Source organism: Macaca mulatta, chromosome 9 (assembly GCF_049350105.2).
Source record: "Macaca mulatta isolate MMU2019108-1 chromosome 9, T2T-MMU8v2.0, whole genome shotgun sequence".
Taxonomy (NCBI): Eukaryota; Metazoa; Chordata; class Mammalia; order Primates; family Cercopithecidae; genus Macaca; species Macaca mulatta.
The window spans coordinates 76,282,605-76,302,760 of record NC_133414.1 but is presented as its reverse complement, the minus strand read 5'-3'; the positions used below and the strand labels follow the sequence as shown (position 1 = coordinate 76,302,760).

Genomic DNA, 20,156 nt, shown 5'->3' with positions numbered 1-20,156 from the left:
TCAGTAGTGAGAAGGTGTCAATAGCTCCACCTTCAGCAAAGACCTCTCTATTCAGCTTTTTTCGTTTATTGTTAGTTCCAAAGGGCTAACATGCTCTTTGCCCTAATACAGTGACCCAGCATAGCAGTCTTCCTCCAGGGCCACCTTTGAAAATGATGCCTTAATTCTTGTATTTCAGTTAACTGAACCTGGCCAGAGACCTTAGCACCAGACTTCCTCCAGGAGTGATCCAATAAGCTTTCATCAGAAACCCTAATAATGACCCCATTATACCTTAATTTTATTATATGTATATATATGCCATATAATTATAGCAATTACACTATAGTTATTTATATAACTAAATACCTACATATAATTCAGTATACGTTAACTCCAGAACCACACTGATGAATTTTGAGTTTCATATCTTCGTTTTTTATTGTGACCCAGTTTCTTGTCAACCAGTAAAACATCCAGTAACACAGCCAATGGAAATAAATGAATGGGTCTCTGTTTATGGTGAAGATTCTTTCATTCTCCAGCTGCAGACTTGATATGGTGAAACTCTCTGGGAAGGAAAGGAACTCAAGAGTCCCATACGGAAAATTGTTCAGCTGGAGGGGTATCAGAAAGATGGATTTCCAAAGCCAACTGTTTCCTGTAGTGTGTGGATCTCTGCAAGCAGAGCCTCATCTTTCAATTTCAGCTACATGAAAGAGAAAGAAATGGAAATATATATGTCATACGTGATATACTTTATGTGGCTTTGAAGACCCCGCTTTTGTGGGGCTACAGCTAAAGAACATAGTTCCCGGGGATGGAATTGGCTCTTCCTCTTTCCCTACTTCGTGAAAACTCCAGTAGAAGACCTTAGAACCTTGTCCTGGTTACATGGATATGTTTACTTTGTGAAAATTCATCAAGCACTTTGAACAGTCATGATTTGTACATTTTTTTGTAAGATAACTTCATTAAAGTCTACTTTTTTATTTTTAAAAAGTGTTCACATTATTACCAGCATCTCTTGGCTAATGCATAGTATTCCCATCTGGCAAGTGATATCAGGGAATCAGAGACAGAAATCATAGGCTTATATTAGATCTGGTTTTAGTGTTAGAATCTAGAAATGTAGTAGAGGCATCTAGGAGCCTACTGAATACCGATTTTTTCTTAGTAACAAAATCTTAATTTCTTTTCAAGGCAGCAATGCAATCAGCTAAAAAGCCACATTTTCCTGCTTCCCATGCAGCTAGAGGTAGTCATGACCAATTGTGGCCCAATTAAATGTAAACTAAAGTCATTGGGTAGGACACCTGGAGAAGCCCTTTATTTAGGGAAAGTCCTTTAAAGGGAAGTGAAGTAGCATGGCCCCTTTTTCCTTTTTCCCTTATTGTTCTTTAGCTTGCCTGAGACATGGATATGATAGAAAGTTACACTGGCTGTCTTGCAACTATGAGGGATAGAAACTGCATGCTACAATTAGTGCAGCACAAAGATAGATGTTGGGTTCCTTGATGACATTGTGGAGCTGTGGTATGAGCCCTGGACTTTTCATTAGATGAGAAAAAACTAACTTGTTTAAACCACTGTCTTTCAAGTCAAGTTACTTGGAATTCATAACTAATAGAACAGGCCAGGCATGGTGGCCCCCACCTGTAATTCCAACACTTTGGGAGGTTGAAGTGGGTAGATCACTTGAGACCAGGAGTTTGAGACCAGCCTGGCCAACATAGCAAAGCCCTGTCTCTATTAAAAATACAAAAATTAGCTGGACATGGTGGCACATACCTGTAATCCCAGCTACTTGGGAGGCTGAGGCACAAGAATCGCTTGAACCGGGAGGTGGGGGTTGCAGTGAGCTAAGATCGTGCTACTGCACTCCAGTCTGGGCAACAGTGCAAGACTCTGTCTCAAAATATATATGTATATGTAACTGATAGAACAGACCAGGGGTTGTTCATGAGCCAAATCCAGCTCATTACCTGTTTTTTATTTGTTTGTTTTTGAGACGGAGTCTTGCTCTGTCGCCCAGGCTGGAGTGCAGTGGCATGATCTCGGCTCACTGCAAGCTCCACCTCCCGGGTTCACACCATTCTCCTGCCTCAGCCTCCTGAGTAGCTGGGACCACAGGTGCCAGCCACCACACCCTGCTAATTTTTTTGTGTTTTTAGTAGAGACGGGTTTTCACCGTTAGCCAGGATGGTCTCCACTTCCTGACATTGTGATCCAGCCACCTCAGCCTCCCAAAGTGCTGGGATTACAGGCGTGAGCCACCATGCCCAGCCACTACCCGTTTTTTTGTCAGTAAAATTGTACTGGAATACAGCCATTCACTTATGTATTATCTATAGCTGCTTTTGTACTACAAGTGCAGAGTTCAGTAGTTGCAACAGACTATTTGGCCTACAAATCCCCCAAAATTTCCTATTTTGCCCTTTACAGAAAATGTTTGCTGACCCCCTAGACTAGACCAACCCCTACATATTACACGAGGAAAATGAAGCCCACAATATTAACACAGTAAGTTAATGGCAAAACCAGAATCATAATTCAGGTTGACTGACTCCCAGGCTACCTTTCTATTAACTATTATATATTCTCTCTAAAGAGTTGGAAGAAAGATCACCCATGATAATACATAGGTTATTATTACAAACCCAGCAGCCCCACAACAATGGCAAAGATGCTAAGAAAAGCCTCTAGAAAAATATTCACATTATGAAAATCCTGAATTAAGCCAGTACCTCCCTCCTAATTTCCCACCCTCAACATGGGGCAGGCAAATGACAGAGGCATCTGTGTCATACCTTAATCATGTACTTGTAGGCCTGCTCAGCTTCTAATTGCCGCCCAACCTGAAAAAAAGGACAGCAGCTGGTGATGATGACAGGTCATAAACATTATGGTAAGGAAAATACATTGCCTCAGTTAAGGCAGAGGCACCTACACTTAGGCAGAGGCTTCTACACCTTCCAGTTAAAACTTCTGAATTCAGAGGGAAAGCTAGCAAATGAAAGATGGTAGGGAGAAAAAGGTTTTAAAAAAAAAAAAAAAAAAAAATCCTCCTGGTTGGGCACAGTGGCTCATGCCTGTAATCCTAGCACTTTGGGAGGCCGAGGCGGGTGAATCACGAGGTCAGGAGATTGAGATCATCTTGGCTAACACGGTGAAACCGCATCTCTACTAAAAATACACAAAATTAGCTGAGTGTGGTGGCACGTGCCTATAGTCCCAGCTACTCGCAAGGCTGAGACAGGAGAATCGCTTGAACCCAGGAGGTGGAGGTTGCAGTGAGTTGAGATTGTGCCACTGCACTCCAGCGTGGGCGACAGAGTGAGACTCCATCTCAAAAAAAAAAAAAAAGGAAAAAAAATTCCTCCTTCATTTTGAAAAGCTTAAAGATAACCTGGCCTCTCACCTTTTTGAAAGCACCATGAGTCATTTGTTCCTCTTACGATTGAAGCCATTCTGTTAATAATAATTAACACTTACCAGTCCATACTATGTGATTTACATTGTTTTCATTATTGATATTGTTTTTAGTGCTTTAAGTTCATTCTTAATCCTCAAGACCTAGGAGATAACTACTGTTATTTATTATTCCCAGTTTACAGAGAGGATAAGTAACTTGCGAGGGTTATGAAGCTAGTAAGTAGAGGAGCCAGGTTTAAAACAATGCAGTTTGACTCCAGAGTCCAAGTTTTTAACTACTACATTACTCTGTCTCTAGGAATTAGAAAAAGTAGGTATCAGAATTACTACTATGAAGATCTGGATATGAGATAAGAACACTACTCCCCCCAGTTGATATTATTCTTTGCATGAAGCACTCCTCCAGAAGTTAAATGAGATAATATGAATCCACTATTCTACTTCTTGAGTTTGTCACATAGTAACTAACTTAGAGTATCCAAAGTCACTTAGTAAAGCTTAAATATGTAAGAACCACAGAATGTTCAGGTCTGAAGGGGACCTGGGGAATATCTAGTCCAATTTTCTGACTAATGCTAGTCCATATGAAAGTTTTACTAGTTCACAAAACTTTCATACCCTAAACCCTTACTTCCTACAAATCTACACTTTGAAATGTTCCCACCTGAAGTTCACTGAATTGCCAGCAGCATTTTCCAGCACACCTTCCCTTCCTACCACTATTACTTTGTTTCCCTCCTGCCACAAGGAGGCAGAGGCCCAAATGATGTGAAGATCCAGAATAGCCAAAACAATTTTGAAAAATAATTTTTCTGCTATCATGAACACTGCTGCAGTAAACATACTTGTACTTATCTTCTTCTTCTTCTCCTTCCTCTTTTTGTTTTGAGACAAAGTCTCACTGTCACCCAAGCTGGAGTGCAATGGCACGATCTCAGCACTCTCGCGATCTCAACACTGCAACCTCTGCCCCCTGGGTTCAAGCGATTCTCCTGCCTCAGCCTCCTGAGTAGCTGGGATTACAGATGTTATACATATCTTCTTGTATTTTTCTTAGGATTATATCTAGCTATTGCATTGCCAAATTGTAGATACTAATATAACTAAATGATGCCACATTGTACTTAAAAGTGGTTGTGCCAATTTACATCCAATTGCAATTATGAGAATCTTCATCAGTGCTTGTTGCAGGAAGTCAGGGACCCTGAATGGAGGGACCAGCTGGAGCCATGGCAGAAGAACATAAATCGTGAAGATTTCATGGACATTTATTAGTTCCCCAAATTAATACTTTTATAATTTCTTACACCTGTCTTTAGTGCAGTCTGTGAACATAAATTGTGAAGATTTCATGGACATATATCACTTCCCCAATCAATACTCTTATAATTTCCTATGCCTATCTTTACTTTAATCTCTTAATCCCGTCATCTTCATAAACTGAGGATGTATGTCGCCTCAGGATCCTGTGATGATTGCAGGGATTCACAAATTGTTTGTAGAGCATGTGTGTTTGAACAATATGAAATCTGGGCATCCAAAAGGAACAGGATGGCTGCAATTTTCAGGGAACAAGGGAGATAACTATTGGTCCTCACTGCCTGTGGGGCCAGAGAGAACAGAGTCATATTTCTCTTCTTACAAAGGCGAATAGGAGAAATATCGCTAAATTCTTTTTCTCAGGAGGGAACAGCCCTGAGAAAGAGAATGCATTCCCAGGGGTATGTCTCTAAAATGGCTGCTCTGGGAGTGTCTGTCTTATACGGTTGCAGAAAAGGGATGAAATAAGTCCCGGTCTCCTGTAGCGCCCCCAGGCTAATTAGGATTAGGAAATTCCTGCCTAGTAAATTTTAGTCAGACCAGTTGTCTGCTCTCAAACCCTGTCTCCTGATAAGATGTTATCAATGATAATGCGTGCCCAGTGGAACATGAAATTTCATCAGCAATTCTAATTTCGCCCTGGTCTTGTGATCTCGCTCTGCCCCCATTTGCCTTGTGATATTTTATTCCCCTTGAAGAATGTGATCTCTGTGACCCACACCCTATTTGTACACCCCTCCCCTTTTGAAATCCATAATAAAAACTTGCTGGTTTTGCAGCTCAGGGGGCATCACGGAACCTGCCAACATGGGAGGTCTCCCCCGAACACCCAGCTTTAAAATTTCTCCTTTTGTACTCTTTCCCTTTATTTCTCAGACCGGCCGACACTTAGGGAAAATAGAAAAGAACCTACATTGAAATACTGGGGGCTGGTTCCCCCGATAAGTGCTAATACCATACTTAAATTTTTGCCAATCTGATGGCTGTGAATTTCTGCCACATCATTATTCTAAGTTGCATTCTTATGCTTACTAGTGACACAGAGCTTCTTCTCATACATGTACTAACTTTTACAATCTCCACATTAGCAAACTGCATATTCCTATGTTGTCCCCCATGCCCCTCCCCCTCCTTTTTTTTTTTCTTTTTTGAGACAGGGTCTGGCTCTGTCATTTAGGCTGGAGTGCAGTGGCACAATCACAGCTCACTGCAGCCTCAACCTTCCCGGCTCAAGTGATTTTCCCACAGTTTTAAAGTTGGAAACTCAGGTATAAAAAATGACACTAAAATAAAGTTTAAGGACTTTATTATAAATATTTGCAGAATTTATAACAGAGGATTAGCATCCAGGTTATATAAACAGCTGCTACAATAAGGAAAATCTCTACAATCTGATTTTAAAATGGGCACAGGGCTGGGTGCAGTGGTTCATGCCTGTAATCCCTGCACTTTGAGAGGCTGAGGGGGAAAGATTGCATGAGCCCAGGTGTTTAAGACCAGCCTGGGCAACACGGTGAGACTCTGTCTCTATAAAAAATGAAAAAATTAGGCGTGGTGGTACACATCTGTTGTCCCAGCTACTTGGGGGGCTGAGGCAGTAGGATCACTTGAGCCCAGTAGGTCGAGGCAGCAAGTGAGCTGTGTTCCTGCCACTGCACTCCAGCCTGGATACCAGAGCAAGAGCCTGTCTCAAGAAAAAAGAAAAAAAAAGGACTCAGATCTTAGATCTTTAGGGTTGGGCACAGAGGCTCATGCCTGTAATCACAGCTCTTCGGAAAGCTGAGGCATGAGGATTACTTGAGGCCAGGAGTTCAAGACTAGCCTGGGCAACATAGTGAGACTCTGTCTCTACACAAAATAAAATAAAATAAATTATCCAGGAGTGGTGGTGCATGCCTGTAGTCCCAGCTACTCCGGAGGCTGAAGCAGGAGGATCCCTTGAGCCCAGGATCATCCCACTGCACTGCACTCCAGCCTCAGCAACAGAGCAAGACCCTATCTCTTAAGAAAAAAAACTTAGGTCTTTAAACCAGTTGGAATTGTGTGTGGTGTGTGAGGTAAGGAACTAATTTTTTTTTTTAATGTGGATAGTAGCCAGTTGTCCTATCACCATTTAGTGAAGAATCCATCTGTTTCTCATTTTGCAGGTGCTATATAGTGTCTTTATAAAAAATAGCTATATTAAGGCATAACTTACATGCCATAAAATTCACTAATTTTAATGTTATGTTGTGCAAGCATCAGCACAATCCAGTGTTAGAAGACTCCTACTACTCCAAAAAGTTCTTTCATGCCTGTTTGCACTTACTCTCCATCCTCACCTTTGGCTCCAGGCAACCATTGATCTATTTTCCTTATTTCAAGTAAATAGAATCAAATAATATATAGTCTTCTGTGCCTTGCTTTTTTCACTTACCATAATATTTTTGAGGTTTATCCATATTATTACATGAATCAGAATTTCATTTTAACTGCTGAGTAGTACTCCATTGTGTAAATATTCCTCATTTTGTTTACCCATTCACTGATGGACATGTAAAATGTTCCCAGTTTTGTGCTATTATTAAATGCTGTGATAAAAATTCGTATACAAATTTTTGTGTGGACATATGTGTTTGTTTCTCTTAGCTAGATATAGAGAAGTAGAATTGCTGGGACATATGGTAAATATATGTAACTTTTTTAGAATCTGACAAACTGTTTACCAAAGTGTTGTACCAATTTACAACCCTATCAGTAATGTATGAGGATTCCAGTTTATCACATCCTTGTTACTACTTGGCATTGTCTATCTTTTTTTTTTTGAGACAAGATCTCATTCTGTCACCCAGGCTGGAGTGCAGTGGTGCCATCACAGGGGCTCACCGCAGCCTCAACCTTCCAGGATCAGGTGATTCTCTCATCTCAGCCTCCCAAGCACCTGGGACTACAGTCACCCGCCACCACACCTGGCTAATCTTTGTATTTTTTAAATTTTTTTAATTTTTTATTTACTGTATTAGTCAGTTTTCATGCTGCTGATAAAAACATACCAGAGACTGGGCAATTTACAAAGGAAAGAGGTTTAACTGGACTCACAATTCCAAGTGGCTGGGGAGGCCTCACAATCATGGTGGAAGGCAAAGAGGAGCAAGTCACGTCTTACGTGGATGGCAGCAGGCAAAAAGAAGCTTGTGTAGGGAAACTCCCGTTTTTAAAACCATCAATCTTGTGAGACTCATTCACTCCAGGAGAGCAGTGCAGAAAAGAGCCACCCCCATAATTCAATCACCTCCCACCTGGTTCCTTCCACAACAAGTGGGAATTGTGGGGGTTACAATTCAAGATGAGATTCGGGTAGGGACACAGCCAAATCATATCAGATGGGGTTTCACCATGCTGTCCAAACTGGTCTCAAACCCCTGGGCTCAAGCAATTTGCCTGCCTTGGCCTCCCAAAGTGCTGGGATTACAGGCATGAGCCACCATGCCTGGCTTATCTTTTTGATTTAAGCTATTCTAGTGGGTGTGTAGTGTGTTGTCAATCTGCATTATTTTAAGGGGTATTTAAAATTTTTTCTGACAATTTCAGATTAAATAAAAGTTACAAAAACAGTTCTCTCTTCCTTCTCTCAGGAAGGAATACATGTACTGTATACATATACAAAATATATGTATACATATACAAAATATATGTATACAGTAGTCCCCCTTATCTGAGGTTTTGCTTTCCACACCTTCACTCACCCAAGGTCAACCTCAGCCCACCAAGATCTGAAAATATTACATAGAAAATTCCAGAAATAAACAACTCATAGGTTTTAAAATGCACACTGCTGTTATGAGGAGCGTGATGAAATCTTGTGCCATCCCTCCCAGGACATGAGTCATCCCTTTGTCCAGTATATCCCCACGTAGACGCTACCTGCCAGTTAGTCACTTCATAACTCTCTCCGTTATCAGTTCAGCTGTCACGATCTCACAGTGCTTGTATTCAAGCCACCCTTATTTTACTTAATAACGGACTCAAAGCACAAAAGTAGTGATGCTGGCAATTTGGATATGCCAAAGAGAAGCCATAAAGTACTTCCTTTTCATGAAAAGGTGAAAGCTCTTGACTTAATCAGGAAAGAAAAAAAATTGTGTGCTAAGGTTGCTGAGATCTGTGGTATGAACTTATCTTTTATCCATGAAATTGTGAAGAAGGAAAAATAAATTGTGAATATTTAGTAGCACCTGTGGGCTATTAGAAAAAAAATTTAATAATTATTTTTGAAAATAAATTCATGCATAGTATATATAGGATTCAGTACTATCCTTTGTTATAAGTATCCACTGGGGGGGTCTTGGAACATATCCCTGGGGTACAAGGAGTGATTACTGTATGTGTGTGTGTATAAAAGTTAGAAAAATATAGAAAAGTTAAAAATATATAGAAAAGTTAAAGTATATATGTGTGTGTATATCTATATAAACACACACCTAACTTTTCCTGAACATTTGCAAGTAAATTAGAGATATAATTTAATTTTAGTACTTTAGGGTGTGTTTTCTAAAATCAAGGATATTCTCCTATATAACCACAGTACCATTATCACAATCAGGAAGTTAGTATAGATAGAATACTATTATCTGATCTACAGACCTTATCAAGATTTTTCCAATTGTTCCAATAATATCATTCATTCATTTCTTCATTCACTCATTCACTTCTTTGAGACAGGATCTTGCTGTATCGCCCAGACTGGAGTGCAGTGGTGTGAACATAGCTCACTGCTGCCTCGACCTCCTGGGCTCAAGCAATCCTCCTCCCACCTCAGCCTCCCAAGTAGCTGGGACTACATGGTGCCATCATGCCCAGCTAGTTTTTTTTAATGTTTTGTAGAGATAAGGTCTCACTATGTCGCCCAGGCTGTTCTTAAATTCCAGGGCTCAACTGGCCTCCCAAAGTGCCAGGAATACAGGCATGAGCTACTATGCCCAACCCAATAATGTCCTTTATAAGAAAATAAAATCCAAGATCACGCATTGTATTCATTATTTATGTCTCCAGTTTCTTTTAATCTGGAATAGTTCTTGAGTCTTTGTGTTTCATGATATTGGCATTTTTGTTTTAAAAATATAGAGCGCTATTTTGTAAACTATTCCTCAATTCATGTTTGTCTGATGTTCCCTCATAATCATATCAGGTTATGAACATTTAACAGGAATACCATAAAAATGCTGTGTTCTCAGTGCACCATATGAGGAAGCACAAGATACTTATCTCAATACTTGTGATGTTAACTTTATTACATTGCTATCTGCCAGGTTTTTCTACTTTAATGTTACTATTGTCCCCTTTGTAATTAGTAAGTATTTTGTGAGGAGATACTTTGAGACTATGAAATATTCTCTTACTCCTTGAACTTTTCAACCATAATTTTAGCATACACTGATGACTGTCCACTGAATCTATTGTGATGGTTTCCAAATTGCGATTTTCCAATTCCATCATTCTTCATACATTTAGCAGTTGGCCTTTGACCGTAAGCTTTCCTTTCTCTCACCACTTATTTGTTTAATTATATCACAGTGGGCTCATAGATTCTTATTTGTAATCCTTTTCTACAATTATATATTTGGATGCTCAAATTATCCTTGTTTTAGCCAGGGGGAGTCCCCACTTTAAGCTAGTTCCTGTTTCTTTTATTTTTTCCCTATGCCATTTTGATATGTGCCAGTCTTTCTTTCAACATTTTTTATTTTCTGACTCAACAAGACATCTCAGACTCATCTTTCACTTTCCGGGCACTAGTTCTGGAATTTTTGGCCATCTTTCAAGAAGCCTCTGGTTCCCCGACAAACCCTTTCCTTCTAAAGTGGACAAATGCCCTATTTCTTAAATGGATTTAGAAACCAAGACCTGAGCATTAGATGTGCTTATGGCCCCTGCCACCACTATTTATTTTTGAGACATAGGTATTTAGACACATTTCTATAAATACACATATATTTCTACCTATTTATACCTGTATCTATTTAATCTATCAAACAAGGAGCTCTTATCAGTATCTCCCATTCTAATTCACCACTACAAGGTTATTCTATCCTTCTTGTTTCCACATTTGTAACTTCCTTTGAAGCACAGTGAAAAATGTGACTCCCATTATCCACAACATAATTATTTGTTAAATCATAGAATACCTAGTAATTTCAGAACTGCTAACTCATGCCTCTGCAAAAATGAAGCCTAAAACTATACTTTAAATGTGTATAAAGGTTTTTTTTTCTCTTTAGCCTGATACATAGTATGTATTAGTCTACATTGCAAAGAATGTTTTCAAAAGTACCACGAGTTAATTATTTTTCTGCATTGTCAGTGTAATTACGTTATTCACTTGAAATACAATTTTATTTGGTTTTGTTTGTACGTAATTATGTGGTCTCCCCATTTCTTGCTGATTTTCTTTTTTAAAAAATACATGAAATATTAGCATGGTCCCAAAAGTCAGAACTCTACAAATAGGGACAATCACAGTGTCATTCCCCTCATTTCCTCCCTCCTCTACCCATGCCCACTCATGTCCTGTAGAATCTACTCTCATTAATCTCTGGTTTATCCTTCCTGTGCTTCTTTTGGCACTAAAGAAGAGATTCGTGTATATTTTCTTCTTTTTCCTTCTTTCTTTCTTTCTTTTTTTTTTTTTTTGAGACGGAGTCTCGCTCTGTCGCCCAGGCTGGAGTGCAGTGGCCGGATCTCGCTCACTGCAAGCTCCGCCTCCCGGGCTTATGCCATTCTCCTGCCTCAGCCTCCCAAGTAGCTGGGACTACAGGCACCCACCACCTCGCCCGGCTAGTTTTTTGTATTTTTTAGTAGAGACGGGGTTTCACCAGGTTAGCCAGGATGGTCTCGATCTCCTGACCTCGTGATCCGCCTGTCTTGGCCTCCCAAAGTGCTGGGATTACAGGCTTGAGCTACCGCGCCCAGCCGACATTGATTTTTATATTGATCTTTTATCCAGCAGCTTTGTCCATCCACTTCTTTGTGTTAATCTTCATTGACTACATTTATATTATTCAAAAGTCAAAAGGATATAATAAAGCATACATTGAGTTTTGCTTCCACCTGTCTCCTTATACACCCTGTTCCCCAATGACTGCCCTGTGTAGTAACCATCATTGTTAGTTTATTATCTACCATTTCAGTACTGAACTCTTTTATTACATATTTCGGTTTGCTTGTAGATTTTCTTGGGTTCCTACCTAATCCTTTTACCTTCAATTTCTTTTATGTGTGTATGTATGTGTGTTATTGCCTTAATGGAACCTCCACTATAGTTTCAAGTAGAAGTGACAATAACATTTTCCTTATCTTGTTCCTGACGTCAAAAGGAATGCTTCTAACTTTTCACCATTTCATATAATAGTTTAGATTTTGGGACATGTAATTTCAGATTTTAAAAAAGCTAGTTTGTTTTTATAAAAAGTCATGAATGGGTATTAACTTTAGCCAATGATTTAGTTTTTTTAATAATTAATAGAATAAGAATAGCCAATGATTTTAATTTAGTTCCCATTTTGCTGCTAATATTATTTGTGTCTTCCCATTTTAAACAAAATTCTTAGTCATGCAAGAGGTTTGTCTGTTCACTAGTCTCTGCAAAAAACAGCTCATAATTTTGTTAATCCTATTATGTCTTTGTTGAAATTTTCATTTATTTCTACTCCTTATCATTTTCTCAATTATTTCTTTGGGTTTCCTTACTTTCCCTTTACTACTTTATTTATTTAAATAATTAATTCATTGATTTTCAATCTTTGTTCTAACATATGTATTTAATGCTATAAATTATCCTCTATTTATTGCTTTAATTTTATCCCATAATTCTAATATGTATTGGCTTTGCTTTTATTCAGCCTCATTTCAGTTACTTACTGAAGTATAATAAACCAATCCAAAACTTAATGGCTTAAAATACAATATGTTATTTCTCAAAATTCTACAGGTAATTTGGACTGTTTTGCTGGTTTTCCCGGAGATCACTCATGCAGCTGAGGTCATATGACAATTTGGCTAGGACTTAAGGATCCAAGAAAACCTTACTCAAATAGCAGTGAATGTTGGCTGTTGGCTGGAGTGATTCAGTTCTCTTCCATGTGGACTCCTATAGCTTTCTATAGGCTAAACTGGGCTTCTTCACAGCACAGTGGTCCCACAGTTTCAAGAGAGCAAGAGTGGTAGCTGAAGGCTTCTAAAAGCCTAACCTCCGATAATTCACACAATGTCACTTCCATCATATTCTACTGGTCAGGGAAAATCACAAGTTTAGCTTAGATTCAAGGGGGTGGAGAAATGAGAGACTCCGTCTCTTGACGGGAGTGAGTGGCAATATAACATTGCAAAAGATGTGGACATGACAGCATAATTAAATGGGGACCATTATTATAAAAATCTACTACAAGGCCTAATTTTCTACTGCTGTGTATAACACCCATTTATCATATCACATTTTCCATAGATCAGAAGCCTGACATTATTCAACTAGTTCTTTGCTTAGGGTCTCACAAGGCCAAAATGAAGGTGTCATCCGTGCTGGGTTCTCATCTGCAGGCTCTGGAGAAGACTGTACTCCCAAGCTTATTCAGGTTGTTAGTAGAATTCAGTTCTTTGTGCTTGTAGGTTCCTATAAGGTCCCTATTTCCCTGCTGGCTCTCAGCAGGGGCTGCTGTTAGCTTCTGGATGCCACCCACATTCCTTGACATGTGGTCCTTCTCCATATTCAAGCCAGGGATGCTATACTGAATGATTCTCTCCATATTCAAGCCAGGGATGCTATACTGAATGATTCTTATGTTTCAAATCTGACTACCTTTCTGCCCCCATCACCAGAGAAAACTCTGCTTTTAGAAGATTTGCCTGACTGGGTCAGGTCCACCCAGATAATATCTGTATTTTAAGGTCAACTGATTTGGTATTTTACTTACATCTGCAAAATCATTTCACAGCAGTACCTACATTAGTGTTTAATAGATTAATCTTACGGGAGGGGGCCATCTTTAGACTTCTGCCTAGCACAGAAGACTTCATATTTGAAGTGTCACAAGGTTTCTTCATTGACTTATTAATTACAAGCATGTTTTCAGTTTCCAAAGGTATATGAGTCCTTTTTTTTTTTTTTTTGAGACGGAGTCTCGCTCTGTCGCCCAGGCTGGAGTGCAATGGCCGGATCTCAGCTCACTGCAAGCTCCGCCTCCTGGGTTCATGCCATTCTCCTGCCTCAGCCTCCCCAGTAGCTGGGATTACAGGTGCCCGCCACCTCGCCCGGCTAATTTTTTTTGTATTTTTAGTAGAGATGGGGGGGTTTCACCATGTTAGCCAGGATGGTCTCGGTCTCCTGACCTCGTGATCCACCCGTCTCGGCCTCCCAAAGTGCTGGGATTACAGGCTTAAGCCACCGCGCCCAGCCCAAGTATATGAGTCTTTTGGGCTTTCTTTTAGTTGTTGATTTATCATTTCACTGCCATGTGATCTGTATGTATTTGTTGAACTCCTCTTTCTGGTTTTGCATGTGGTCAACTTTTATAAATAACTCATTTGAACTTGAAAAGAATATGTGTCCTCTCATTGTTAAGTGAAGAGTTCTATATTGGTGTTTGAACTCAAACCTGTTGAATGGGTTATACATCTGTGTATATATATATTCTATTTTTTTCCTATTTGACTTATCAAGTTCTAAGAGAAGCATATTATGGTATTCCATACTGGCCCTTTTAGTTTAAAGATGAGAAAATTGAGGCCCAATAAAGTAAGGTGACTTGCCTCAGATCCTAGAGCTAGTTAGGGGAGAGCTGGGGTAAGAACTCTTTTTATTTTCTTTTATTTATTTATTTATTTATTTATTTATTTATTTATTTATTTGAGATGAGGTCTCACTCTGTCACCCAGGTTGGAGTGTAGTGGCACAATCTCAGCACCCTGCAACTTCTGCCTCCCAGGCTCAAGCGATCATCCCACCCCAACCCTTGAAAGTAGCTGGGACCACAAGCTCTCCACACCATCCCTGGCTAATTTTTTGTAGAGGCAGGGTTTTGCCATGTTCCCCAGGTTGGTCTCAAACCCTGAGCTCAAGTGATCCACCTGCCTCAGCCTCCCAAATTGCTGGGGTTACAAGTGTGAGCCACTACACCCGGCCAGACCTCAGGTATTTTTAAAATATTGATATTTGGAATATTTACACTAAACAGAAAATCTAGTAATTTTTGTTTTGTTCATTTCACTTATAATAATACTCCCCATCAATTTGGTGTCATATTGGCCAGTGGAAAACTGAGGGCTGCTCTCATTATTCCCAATGTGGTCTTAGACTGATATGCAAGTTATTTAAGTCTAACTATGGGAGAGTTACTTTTAATAGGTAAAGCACCTACCATGAACTCCCACATTACCCTCCACCCAATATCCCCTCTAAATCAAGGACAAGCACCCTCAGCCAGCATTTCAATGGGAAGAAATGATTCAGAAACACTAGTAGAACATCTCCTTCATCAATCTTTGACCTAGTTTATGTTGTGATACAAGATTGCTCCTATTTTTAGAACTTCCTTTCCAGAGAAACACACCTAAATATATTATTTTTAAGCATGTTTCAAGTAGATCCTGCTCAGACTTGGCCCTTCCTTTGTCATCAGCATAATCATTACACCTAGAGCTTATCAGATTTCAGCTACCATGCATTAATAGCCATCTGCTGCCCCTTGCTTACTTGACCCCTCACCTCTGTGCTCTAAAAGGGCATTGTGTAAGGATAATAAACACTCACTTTCAGGCAGACCAGAGCCAGATATGCCCATACTTCAGCATTGTAGTTGTTCAGTGCATTGGCTTCAGAGAGAGCATCCTCAGCCTCTGTGAGCTCCTCCAGCTTGGCAGAAAAATGAGACATGTGAGTTAGCTTAGCTGAAACCACTATGTCCCAATAATACTGGTGTACACGACCTATAACAATGGTTTTCAACTTTTTAATATTTTTAGCATCAGAACTCTTTTCTGCAAATGAAATCTTATGTGGTGGTTCAATATACGAACCAATAAAAGTAGAAGAGCTCTGATTAAAAAGCCAGGTTGGGGATTCTGGAACCCTGCCTAGTAAGCTCTTAACTTATACCCCTTTCATCCTTCCCTCTACAGCGGTTCCATCAGGACATCTATAAACCATGGAGCTTCAGGTGCAAGGTTGGAAATTCACAGGAACTCAACTCTCATGTGTGCATCATTCAGTGATTTATCCACATACTGTGGGCTCTCAGATACATTTATAGCTTTTTAAATTTACATTGTGCATCCTTTTCCTGAGGTAAAAGTCTGATTTGCCTGTTGAAATAGTATTGTCCAGAAAGCTTTCTTTCCCCTAATATCAGTTATTAACAGCCCAATCCCGACCAATCAGTGCAGTATTCAGAGACTCTAGGGTGCAGTCTGAGCTCTGGGCACATGGAAATTGTTGCTGCTTCCTAACTGTGAGTTTGCTTTGTTGCTTTGTAAAACATTCCAAAAGGTTCTCCCTTCTCCAATGAAGTAGCTCTTCTCTTTTCTTTTCTTTTCTTTTTTCTTTTCTCTTTTCTTTTTTCTTTCCTCCCCTCTCCTCTCTTTCCTTTCCTCTCCTCTCTCTCCCCTCCCCTCCCCACCATTCCCCTCTCTTTTCTTTGTTCTTTTTTCTTTTCTTTTCTCTTTTCTGCCTCGCCTCACCCTGCCCCTCCCTGCCTCATCTCACCTCTCCTCTTTGACAGAGTCTCGCTGTGCTGCCCAGGCTGGAGTGCAATGGCATGATTTTGGCTCACTGCAACTTCTGCCTCTCAGGTTTAACGGATTCTCCTCCCTGAGCCTCCTGAGTAGCTAGAATTACAGGTGCCTGCCACCACAGCCGGCTAATTTTTGTATTTTTAGTACGGATGGTGTTTCACCATGTTGGCCAGATGGTCTTAAACCCCTGGCCTCAAGTGATCTGCCCACCTTGGCCTCCCAAAGTGTTGGGATTACAGGTGTGAGCCACTGTGCCCAGCCCACTTTTTCTGCTTTAAAATAATTAAATAATGGGTTTCTAGGCTGAAGACAAGATGAAGAATGGCCTTTCACCCACATCCACACTTTGAAGTCTCTAAGACATTGATTTACTATTTAATCAACCTACATTTGCCAAGGATTTGCTCTGTGTCAGGCAGTATGCTAGATGCTGGGAATAAAAAAATAAAATCCTGTAGTCCCAGGTACTCAGGAGGCTGAGGCAGGAGGATCAACCAAGCCCTGGAGGCAGGGATTGCAATGAGCTGAGATTAAGCCACTGTACACCAGCCTGGGTGACAGAGCAAGACCCTGTCTCAAGTAAATAAATAAAATACAGTATCTGCCCTCAAAGAGCTCACTGACAGATGTGTGAAAAACAAAACACAGGCCGGGTGCGGTGGCTCATGCCTGTAATCCCAGCACTTTGGGAGGCTGAGGTGGGAGGATCACCTGAGGTTAGGAGTTTGAGACCAGCCTAGCCAACATGGTGAGACCCCGTCTCTACTAAAAACACAAAAATCAGCTGGGTGTGGTGGCACACACCTGTAATCCCAGCTATTCAGGAGGCTGAGGCAGAAGAATCACTTGAACCCAGAAGGCGGTGTGAGTCGAGATGGCGCCACTGCATTCCAGCCTGGGTGACAGAGCTGTAAGAAGATACCAATACTATACTGTTAAGTAGAAAAAAAGGTTACAAAGGAGTAAATATTTACATTTTATACATTAAAATTGCTTTCATATATATGAAAAAAAGACGGGAGAAAAATGCATTCAATGTTAACAGTAGTTATCACCAACTTGTGGAGTTATGGATACTTTAATGTTTTCTTCATATTTTGTATCTATTTGCTTCATATTTTGTATCTGTATATGTTTTCTTCATATTTTGTATCTGTCTATTTACTTTTAGAGATGAGGTTTTGCTCTGTCACTCAGGCTGGAGTGCAGTGGCACGATCATGGCTCACTGCAGCCTCTAACTTCTGTGTTCCCACCAAGCAATCCTCCCAACTCAGCCTCCCAAGTATCTGGGACTACAGGCACATGCCACCATGCCTGGTTAATTTTTAATGTTTTAGTAGAGATGGGGTCTTGCTCTGTTGCCCAGGTTGGTTTCTCTCAAACTCCTAGGTTCAAGAGATCCTTCTGCCTCAGCCTCCCAAAGTGCTGGAATTACAGGTGTGAGCCACTGCTCCTGGCTTCTTCTAAAGTTTCTATAATGAACACATATTATCTTTATGGTTGAAAAATAGCAATGAGGGGCTAAGTGAGGTGGCTCATGCCTGTAATCCCTGCACTTTGGGAGGCTAAGGCAGGTGGATCACTTGAGGTCAGGAGTTCAAAACCAGCCTGGCCAATATGGTGAAACCCCATCTCTACTAAAAATACAAAAATTAGCCTGGCATGGTGGTGGGCACCTGTAATCCCAGCTACTCAGGAGGCTGAGGCAGGAGGATCACTTGAACCCAGGAGGCGGAGATTGCAGTGAGCTGAGGCGACACCATTGCACCACTGCACTCTAGCCTGGGAGACAGAGCGAGACTCCCTCTCAAATAAATAAATAAATAAGTGAGTAAGGTATTCAAAGAAAAGGAGAGGCATGGAATCAATAATATACCTGAAGAAATTAGGCAGGAACAAGACGATGTTTGCCTCTTTGAAGACTGGAGGAAATGAGAGAAGGTTAAGTAAAGAGTTTTTAGGAGAAGCAGAGCAAAAGCTTCTACCAGAAGCTACAGCAACTCCTCCTCCATATTGAAGGGTCACAGTGCTTAGTGTCAATCAATTTCTTTAATTGACTTGAATAGATTCTTCATCTCCCATATCACCTTTTTCTTACAGATAATATCACAAAAGAGTGTCTATACCAAATAACATGAATTTTTTTTATTATATAGCTTCTTGGTTCAGGTTTTTCTGGGATTTTTTTAAAAGATCTTTTATTTTTCTAGTTAGAGTTAAGTGACCTTCAGTTCACTGAACACCTGTGAAGAACAACTTTTCATTACAGCAGACAGCCCTGATGGCTATTCCAACGTCATTACAAACTTCCAGGAGGCTTGGAAGGCCAAGCTGTATGCACAGCCCTAGTCTCAAGCCTTCATCCTCTTACCCGATAGCAGGCGATTCCCAGTCCTAGCCAGGTAAGGCATGAAGGTGATCTCTTACAGGCTTGCATGTAGGTTTTCTTTGCCTTTTCATACTGTAGAAAGAAAGCACCACTAAGCTACTGTTCCAGAAGCTTCAAACCCCGTATTGCTGGGATGATCACAGGATCTCTGAAGTTGCTCTCCAGAACAATCTAAGTTAAGTAAGACCTTTAATTGTACTTTTACATCTACCTTAAGGGAGTTATTGCAAGAAGATTGGTGAGAGGAGATGGATAGATCACATGAAAGGGCAGACTTTCACTTGGAAGTAGTTCCAAAGACATTTATAGTCTCTGTAAGAGTTGAGGCAAGGAGTTACACTGAAAGCGGGGGAAACCATCATGATTATCTGAATTCCACCTCGACTTCATGGATTACCCTCTTTCACTTAAATGCAACATCATGTGGTGGCATGACAAACATACAATCTCTGGACTAAAAGGTGTACTTGATATAGCCTCATCATTCTGGAAATCTATTCCCTTTGTTGTAAAGGATCTTAGAATTTTAGAAAAACTCAAAAGACAAACTTTCAAAGGACATATCCCTGAAGGGACAATTTCTTGTCCTGTATCTCCAACATGAGATGCATCTATAGCTGAGCCTCAGCAAACAGCCTAAGACCTGCTTGCCCAGGGTCTGCCTAAGTCAGCAGTGCTCTGAAGATGCAGCTTTCAACGACAACAGAAAGAGAACTTTTCCTTATATACTTCACTACAGTGGGATAGGGATTTCTGTCAAGCCTATGTGAGCTTTCCACTACGTCATACAGCATTGTAATTTCTTGTTGCTGTTGCTGTTTAATATTAAATAAAAGGACAACTGGGTGTTCTGACAGGAAAAATACAATAAAGTCAAAACAAAAGCAGGGGAGTCAAAAGGCCTTTGGCAGAATGTTAACTGTTATAGTGAGATGATGGGTCCATGGTGGTTCATTCTACTATTCTGTTTGCTTTGTATGTATTGAAATTTTCCATAAAAGAAAGGTTTGTTTGGTTTTTTTTTTCAAAGAACTCGGAATATTTCCCAAAATATGGGGAGGGGCTGCTTCCATGGTCAGGTCAGAGTGCCCTATGGAATGGGGTTAGCTTCAGCTAGATTAAATAGAACCCTTTGTGTTAAGGAGAAAGTTTGGAGATAAGTCCTTTTGAAGCCCATGATACCTTCTGTTAGGTAAGTCAAGCTAAGGATGTTTCGACTACTGAGAATACAATTTTAGCTAACATAACATTTACTGAGTTCTTAAGAACTG

At 40.2% G+C, this 20,156-nt stretch overlaps 1 protein-coding gene across 10 annotated transcripts in view; it reads right to left on the bottom strand.

Annotated features, from left to right (window-relative positions):
* Positions 1 to 394: 394 nt before the first annotated feature.
* CFAP70 (cilia and flagella associated protein 70) overlaps positions 395 to 20,156 on the bottom strand; it is a 115,228-nt gene continuing 95,466 nt past the window's right edge. For all 10 annotated transcript variants that reach the window (XM_077946616.1, XM_077946618.1, XM_077946621.1 and 7 more), the window contains 4 exons: positions 18,868 to 18,957; positions 15,515 to 15,616; positions 2,790 to 2,837; positions 395 to 688 (listed from right to left, as the gene is read on the bottom strand). In XM_077946616.1, coding sequence (XP_077802742.1) covers positions 608 to 688; positions 2,790 to 2,837; positions 15,515 to 15,616; positions 18,868 to 18,957 — 321 coding nt within the window. In that variant the 3' untranslated portion in view covers positions 395 to 607. The remainder of the gene's footprint in view (positions 689 to 2,789; positions 2,838 to 15,514; positions 15,617 to 18,867; positions 18,958 to 20,156) is intronic.